The following is an 8,829-nucleotide window of genomic DNA, read 5'->3' on the forward strand; positions in this document are numbered from 1 at the left end:
AGAGCGAGACTCCTCTCAAAAAAAAAAGGAAAAGAAAAAAAAATTTACAAACACCTGCCTGAGGGTTTTGGTGCTCATTATCAGGAGGAGGCAGTGCAGAGGGATGAGAGTGGACAAAACCCTTGAAGAAAGAACAGAGAAAGAGGACCCCAGGGAGGGAGGACTCCACTGGTAGAGGAAGGACTCTAGGGAGGAAGGATCCCAGGGAGGGAGGACCCCAGGGAGAGAGGACCTCAGGGAAGGAGGACCCTACTGGGGGAGGGCCCTGGGGGAGGAAGACCACAGGAAGGGAAAATCCCAGGAAGGGAGGACCACAGGGAACAAGGTAGGACCCCAGGAAGGGAAGATCCTAGGGAAGGAGGACTCCAGGGAGGGAATATCCCAGGGAGGGAGGACTACAGGGAGCAAGGGAGGACCCCAGGGAAGGAAGATCCCAGAGAGGGAGGGAAGATCCCAGGGAGTGAGGGAGGACCTCAGGGAGGGAGGAAGGAGCCAAGGGAGGAAAGATCCTAGGGAGGGAGAAAGGACTCTAGGGAGGGAAGATCCCAGGAAAGGAGGACCACAGGGAGGGAAGATATCAGAGAGGGAAGACCACAGGGAGTGAGGAAGGACCTCAGGGAGGGAGGGAGGACCCCAGGGAGGGAAGATTACAAGGGAGGATCTCAGGGAGGGAACATCACTGAGAGGGAGGACCACAAGGAGGGAGGACTACTTTAGCATTGTAGTCAAGGCAAATAAGCCAAAAGGGATAGGGCAGAGTTGGGGATTAGAGCCCCTAGGTCCATGGCACCCTAGGCAGGAGGCCTGGCAGGGCCATGGGGAGAGACAGTCACTGTGATGAGGTGTCCTGGACCGATGGCACATCCTTATGGCAAGTCCTGGACTTGGCTACCTGTCTGTACCATTCCAGGCCTAGTGCAGGGACACACTCAGGGCAAGTGGACAGAGCCTCTAGAGCTGCATGAAAGTCTCCCCATGACCTGAGAACAGTATTTCCATCGAACACAAAAAGCCAACCACAAAGGACAAAGTTGATGAACTGGATCACGCTAAAATGAGGCATCTTTGCTCCCATCCCAGGCATGTGCCTACATGGGACAGAGGGCTGGTGTGGATGTCACACAGCCTGAGGAAGATGCTGCTGCAGAGGCTGACTCTAAGCTTGCAGGGAGCAGGCCTTGTCCTGCCAGGTGCTGACAGAGACCACAGGCTGAGTCCAGGTTTCCCTAGAGGGGAACGATGGACCAGAGACAGGGCAGTTTGAGCATCAATAAGAACAATGACCATGGGGGTCAGAAACAACCAACAAGGAATGCCCAGCAGGTGCTGCTCCCAGTGCGGCCAAATACTCAGCAGGTGCTGCTCTCAGTGTTGCTGGGTTAGGATTCCCCTCTGCAGGAGAGAGGTGGGTGGGGCCCAGCCCAGCACCACGTGGAGACCCCAGGCAGGGTGCAAGACCACTCACCAGCATGCCTCGGAGGGGAAGGAGGCCCCGGATCCGGAAGTGGCTGGTCCCTGCGACTCCTTTGCTTGTGTACAGCAACATGTCTGAGAACTGAGAAGTAGCAAGCTTTATATCCATGAACTTCACAAACAAGTGTCTTAATAGTCAGACCAACTTAGACTCTGGCTGCTCATCATGTGGACATCAGATCTATTCAGCTTGCTGGAGATTTCTGGCAAAAAGGGGACTTTCATTCCTTCATTTGGTCATTGTTGACCAGAGGCAGGAAGTGGCCACAGGAACCAGTACATCTGCTGAGTCGGCTCCCAGCTAGCTTGGCTGAGAAGCTGGAGGCAGTAAGGAATTCTGGCTGGTGCTGACTCAGTTACGTCCTCATCCACATGGTTCAGGCTGGAACCCACTAACTGGTAGGAACAAGGACATGCTGGGAGGGGCTTCTGGGCCAACAGTGAGCCTGTCCTGACTGGCCATTGGGCAGTCAGTAGCACCTTCTTGCAGCCACATGTATGTGGACTTTACAACCTTTTGGCTTCTGTTTGTCCCATAGTCAGGTGCTCAGAACCTGGAATGAGAAGGGAGGCTGGCCCCGGGGTGGGTGGAGAAGCTATTTTCTGCTTCCTCCCACTCTGTGACCCTCCCCTGGCCTCGTCTGACTCCAACGCTACCCACCTGGACCAAAGCCTCCAGGTGCTAAACTACACAGAGGCCAAGGGACTGCCGCTGCACACGGTATCCCTAACAGAACTGCTGCCCATCCCCTTTGGGGGGAAGCACAGCTTGAGTGGGGAGAAAACCTACCAGAAAGAACATCCTCTGCTGCAGGCCCTTCTTGGTGAGCTTGTGAAGGCAGCCCTCACGGATGAACTCCTGAAAGACAGAGACAGAGTCCCCTTTGAGCTGGCTGAGGGCAGCTGGCAGATGTGCACTAGCCGGGCCGAGGGTCAGGAATAGCCTGTGGCCGCTTGTGCTCCTCTGGCTCCTCCCAATGAGGGTCCTCTAGTGGGGCCTCCCAGTGGGGCTCCTCTACCCTCAGCAGTGCCCATGGCCACCAGGTCCTGTCTTGGTGCCAACAAATTCAGTCTTCAAATCATCTGCTGAGCACCTGCCCTGGACTAGGAGCCCTGGAGCCCTGACACAACCAAGAGGTAGAGCCCGGGGTAGTGTTCTTGCTGAGGAGAAGCTGCTGGAGGGTTCAGCACAAAGATGTCATCTGAGATCTGCTTTGAAAAAACTGGGCAGGAGCATGTTTGAGAATGGGAGGAGGAAAGGAGGGTTCTCCTAGGTATTCAAATTAGCCCCTCCCCACAGGGCATTAGATAAGAAAAAAGAATCCTGCCAGTGTCAGACACCTGCGCAGATAAGGTAAGCGAGAGTCCTGGGAGCCCCTCGAATTTCTAACCTGGACTGCTCTGGAACCCTTCCACCATTTGGTCCTTTCAGACAAACAGGAGGAGCAGCAGGTGTCCGGAGAATGTGTCAGGGGCCCGCTAGTATGAGCAGCCCCAACATACTGTGTGAAGGCGCAAGGAGGAGCACGCTACACAGATAATCCTCACAGACATGTAGGGTGAAAAACCAGCCCACACAGAAACGTCCACCCTACACAATGAGGAAGGAGGTCATATGGATGCATTTGCGTAATGGGATGAGGCTGGTAACTAAGCTTGTGGCTCTCACTCCAAACCTGCCTCCCAGCCCTACTCTAAGAGGCCACAGGGGCATGACAGGGAGCCTGGAGACCGCACGCTGAGGTCCCTGTGAGCTGCTTGGCAACTGCGTGGCCCTGGGAGTGGCAGTTCCTTCCAGCCACAGGCAGCAGCATCACGCTCAGAGACCCCAGCACTGGCTGAGCAGCAGCCCCCTCTCCAGAGCCCCCGCACAGGATCCCAGAAGGTCCCAGACCCGCGGGGTGCCTTCTCCACCATGCACTGGCCCCGCTGCCAGCTGTGAGGCTCAGCGCTATGGGCCTTTGACCAAGCTGTCCAATTTGTTCCCCAGCCCTAGGGTATACCTGTGGCTCACAGTTCTGCCACCTCCCTGACACTTCACAGTTCTTTTTACCCTTTGGCACCTCATCAACTTTATACCTGGTTAACAATCCTTTGCTATTACATCCTCTGCTCAAATAACTGAGATGGTTTCTGTCTCTTGACTGACACACGTATTTAACTCAGAAAGACAAGAAACTCTGGGCTATACAGACATGACTTTAGAGATTTTGACTAATAATAACAAATTATTATTTGAATTTGCACAGCATCTACTTCATGCAAGGCCCAGGGCTGAGCAGCTGACATAGATTCCTTGTTCATCCTCAAGACCTCCTGCCTCAGAGAGGGGGTGTAGCCTGCCCAGGACACACAGGAAGTGTGGTAAGCCTGAGTTTGATGCATGGCTCAAGAGCCTACACCTTTGCCACTGTCCTATGGAGCTACTCTCAATTGTCTTTTCAGCGACAGTTCCCTGGGCCACCATCTATAAGACCCTGCACAGAGATTACTAGGAGAAATAATGTATTTTTAGTAAAGACGGGGTTTCACCATGTTAGCCAGGATGGTCTCGATCTCCTGACCTCGTGATCTGCCCGTCTCGGCCTCCCAAAGTGCTGGGATTACAGGCCCGAGCCACCGCGCCCGGCATCCAATACAAAAAACTAGCCAGGCGAGGTGGCGGCCGCCTGTGGTCCCAGCTACTCCGGAGGCTGAGGCAGGAGAATGGCGTAAACCTGGGAGGCGGAGCTTGCAGTGAGCTGAGATCCGGCCACTGCACTCCAGCCTGGGCGACAGAGCAAGACTCTGTCTCAAAAAAAAAAAAAAAAAAAAAAAAAAAAAGAGAAATAATGGTATGTAACATGAGCCCTACCTCCAGGAGTTCCCAGCCAGCAGCAACAGCTCAAAGCTATGCAGCCAAGGAGAGAAACAAAAGAGTGGTGGTCCTCGCACCCGATCAAAGCCCAGACTCCTGAAGTGGGGAAGGTTTCCTGTGTATTCCAGGCTAATTCATTTCTCCAAGCTTGCAGTTCCACATTTTCAATACCTTCTTCTAACAAAGCTAACACAGAACATGATTCATACACATGCTTCAATGCACATGTGTGTGCTGAGACAGGAAACATCTCCATGTAATTTTTAAAACAATTTTTTATATTGAGAGTATTGAGTTCAAAGCAAAAAGCACTAGTGACAGAAAGTAACTGGCCCAACAGACATGGGATAGAATCAAGAGTCCAGAAATAAATCCATATGTTTACAGTTCATTGATTTATTTGTTTTTGTTTCTGAGACAGGGTCTCACTCTGTTGCCCAGGCTGGAGGGCAGTGGTGCGATCACAGCTCACTGTAGCCTTGACCTTCTAGGCTCAAGTGATCCACTTGCCTCAGCCTCGGGGGAAGCTGGGACCATAGGTGTGTGCCACCATGCCAGGCAAATTTTTTTTTCTTTTTTTTTTGGTAGATACAGGGTATCAGTATGTTGCCCAGGCTAGTCTCAATCTCCTGGCTTCAAGTGATCCTTCTGCCATGGCCTCCCAAAGTGCTAGGAATACAGGCCTGAGCCACTATGCCTAGCCCCCACTGATCTTCTACAAGGGTTAAAAGACAGACAATTCAATAAATGGTGCCGGGAAAACTGGACATCCACATGCAAAATAATAAAGTTGGACTCGTACGTTCCAGTATACACAAAAACTAACCCAAAATGGATCAAAGATCTAAACAGAAGAGGTAAAACATAAAATTATTAGAAGAAAAGAAACAGAAGGGTAAATCTTCATACCCTGGGTTCGGCTTTCTTTCTTTTTTCATTTCTTTTTTTCATAAATACACAATTTTGTTTGCTATTTTCAGGGGAAACCTAGGCATTAAACTGTAAGCTGATAAAATACTATACCCAAATTTTAGTGAATTAAATCTTAGTGATTTTAGTGAATTAAATCTTAATATCTTTAAATTAAAAAAAAAACACAAGCCTATCTATTATATCAAAGTCAAAAATCAAACAATGCTAAGGGGCCAGCAGCTCCCCAGAGACACACCCTGAGGGCCCACAGTGATTGCCTTCCTCCCGAGCTCTGCTGGGGAGGACAGGGCCATCCCATGGCTGTCTGCCCTCTAGAAAGGCTCTTATAAATTGTCTAAGCCAAACATTTAACAGCATACAAGAGACCTTACAAAAAGGAGGTGGTAAGTCCTAATGCTGGAGAACTTGGTTAATCAGGTTATTGGCAAAGAAGAAGATGAGGCCTAGGCAAGAAGTCTCCAGAAGCACTGGAAACCAGACAGTGTCAGAGCCTCTGACCGGCACATGGGCAGCTGGCAGTCAGTCTGCACAGTGCTCCTTGGGAAGCTGGAGTTCCAGAAACAAAGAACTTGGAGCCTGCCCTGCACACCAGGTCCCCAGACTCTGACAGGTCCCCACAACCAGCTGAGAAAGGTCTGTTTTCAAAGCATGTGGGCAGTGGTTTCTAAAAGAATCCCATCAGCTCCCACGTCATGTTGGGTGGAACCCATGAAGGTCGACTGAAGTCCCAAACATCCCAGAAAGGCTGGACAGTTATACAAAGAAAATGACAGAGTGGTGAGAGAGAGGCATTTGTGATGCTCCATAAACATCCCCAATTTTCACCGTGACCCAGACCTTCAGCTCCAGAAGCCAGCAGACAGGCCTCCAGCCCAACCTCTATGCCGGGTGTGACATGGCACTGACAGGCACCAGCTCCCCCACGAGCCCGCAGAGTGGGGGACAAGGCAACACTGCTACCTCATGCTAACGGGTTGAACAGATCAGTCTCAACGCAGCAATCTTTGTGGGCATTTCCAGAGTATAAACCCTGGGGAGTCTATCCACACTGAAAAGGGGTACAAAGTTCTCTTGCCTGGAAAACACAAATTGAAAAGCCTTGACTGTCCCGGACTGAGTCAGGCAGGATCATAGCCTACGTCGGAAAGAGGCCTGGCCTTGAAACGGTGCCAGGAAGTAGTGATGATGCAGAAGCCGCCTTTGTCAGGAGCTCTGTGAGGTTGAGAGCAACCAGCGATCCCACCTGGGAGGCAGAGTTCCCGACTGAGTCTAGGGCCTGGCAGCCAGACCAGAGGCCACGACGTGCTGGACGCCGATGACGCTGTGGCCACTTCCTGCCAGTGAAGCCCAGGCTGCTTTTACAGACTATGTGTAGCACCAAGAACTCTGTCCTTTACATGATCTTCAGGGATTGAGTGGGCTGACTGGGAGCATCTGTCTCAGTATCTAGCCCCCCTCAAGAGACAGCACCCACCTGGCCGCCATGCTCCTCCTCCTGGGGACACCTGGCCTTGGACAGCTGGACCTGTCTCTCACCATCCACCTCAGAGGCAAAAAAGGATTCACACACAGATCTCTAGAAAAATGATCAAAAGCAGGTTCCTTCTCGCAGCCAAGCTTCCTGGACATGGTAGTTCATTGCATCTTGGGAAAGAGTAAATCATTTTTTCATACTATGTCCCTCACATCCTTGAACCTTGTTCTTGCAAAATCTTGGTCTTCTTGCTGGGTTCACTGGCCATACTGTATGGGGTGTTGTGAAGTCTCTTGGACATCACATAGAGGAACTTGGCCTGATCTTCATTTCCATAGTTGTAAGAGGAGCCAATGCTAACCAGTTGTTCAAACTTCCGACTGTCAGACATGGTGGACACCATTTGTGTGAGTTCCTCCTCCTGGCACTAAAGTACGTGGTACACATGCTTCATGGGCACCTGTGATGTTTTGTTCTCTTGTTCTCTAATTTTACCCTTTACAAGTTTTATTAATGAGGTGATATTGTAAAATTCTGCTTTCTCCAACACTCCTTCCTCCCCAAGATCTTTGTTAATCACCAGCTTGCCATGTCTCAGGTAGTTCAGCACAGGCCCGAAATAGGTGGGGTCTCTGACCATTAAATAGGCAACAGTTTCATCCTTGTCGGGGTTAGCCTGGTACAAGCAGCACAGGAAGTATTTCAGGTCCTGGCACAGCATCTGCTGGGTGGTGAGGAAGTAGGTGCCGCCAACGCTGAGCCAGACCCATTTGGACACGCTGCCGGGTGCTGGGCCAGGGTGCTCTGAGTCCTGCACTGCAGCAGCACAGGTCGACCCCACCAGCCCTGCCCCAAGGCTGCACTGGGCAGGTGGCAGTGCTCACAGTAATTCCTTTTTTTCTGAGACAGGGTCTCGCTCTGTTGTCCAGGCTAAAGTGCAGTGGCGGGATCATAGCTTACTGCAACCTTGAACTCCTGGGCTCAAGCAATGCTCCTACCTTAGCCTCCCGAGTAGCTAGGACTACAGGTATGTACCACTATGCTTGGCTGACAATAGTTTCTTAGATATAACATCTAAGACACAAGCAACTAAAGAAAAAAATAGATAAATTAAAACCTTTCATGTTGTAAATGAAGGCCACCATCAAGAAAGTGAAAGGACAACCCACACAATGGGAGAAAATGTTTGCAAATCATAGTCTGAGAAAGGTCTATAGCATTAAGAATATAAAGAACTCTTAAAACTCAACAGCTTGTCTTTTACTTTTGGGTTTTAAGAGTTCCTAACAAATTCTGAATAAAATAAAAGGTGGGCAAAGGATCTGAACAGACATTTCTCCAAAAAAGGCCTACAAATGGCCAACAAGCACATGAAAAGGTGCTCAATATCATTAGCCATCAGGGAAATACAAATTGTAACCACACAAGACAGCATTAAAAAAAAAAAAAAAAAAACAAAAAACAAAAAAAAACAAAAACAAAAAAAAAACAAAAAAACAAAAAAACAAAAAAAAAACAAGACAGCATTACACACTCACTAAAATGGCTAGAACCAAAAAGTGACACATGATGTGGAGAAACTAGAAGTCTCATACAAGTTGGTGGGAATGAAAAATGGTTCAGTCACTTTGGAAAACAGTTTGGCAGCTCCTCAAAATGTTAAACATGGAATTACCATATGACCCTGCATATGGTATATACTCAGAACTGAAAACATAAGTCCACACAAAACTTGTACATGAATGTCCACAGCAGCACTATTCATAACAGCCAAGAAGTGGAAATAACCCAGTGTCCATCAGATGAGTGGAGAGACACATGATACATGCATGATGGAATATGATTCAGCCACAAAAAGGAACATAAGGCTGGGCACGGTGGCTCATGCCTGTAATCCCAGCACTTTGGGAGGCCAAGGCAGGTGGATCACAAGGTCAAGAGCTTGAGACCATCCTGGCCAACATGGTGAAATCCTGTCTCTACTAAAAACACAAAAATCAGCTGGGCGTAGTGGTATGTGCCTGCAGTCCCAGCTACTTGGGAGGCTGAGGCAGGAGAATCACTTGAACCTGGGAGGTGGAGGTTGCAGCGA

The 8,829-nt window shown here is 49.9% G+C and overlaps 1 protein-coding gene and 1 pseudogene across 2 annotated transcripts in view; both read right to left on the minus strand.

Annotated features, from left to right (window-relative positions):
* The window catches only part of FARP2 (FERM, RhoGEF and pleckstrin domain protein 2), a 156,500-nt gene that overhangs the window by 19,429 nt on the left and 128,242 nt on the right, over positions 1–8,829 (minus strand). For both annotated transcript variants that reach the window (XM_011929543.1, XM_011929542.1), the window contains exons 20-21: positions 2,264–2,332; positions 1,466–1,555 (exon numbers count right to left, since the gene is read on the minus strand). In XM_011929543.1, coding sequence (XP_011784933.1) covers positions 1,466–1,555; positions 2,264–2,332 — 159 coding nt within the window. The remainder of the gene's footprint in view (positions 1–1,465; positions 1,556–2,263; positions 2,333–8,829) is intronic.
* Positions 6,946–7,811, minus strand: LOC105502937 (annotated as a pseudogene).

The sequence above is a fragment of the Colobus angolensis genome, unplaced genomic scaffold, assembly GCF_000951035.1.
Source record: "Colobus angolensis palliatus isolate OR3802 unplaced genomic scaffold, Cang.pa_1.0 Scaffold82, whole genome shotgun sequence".
Lineage (NCBI taxonomy): Eukaryota > Metazoa > Chordata > Mammalia > Primates > Cercopithecidae > Colobus > Colobus angolensis.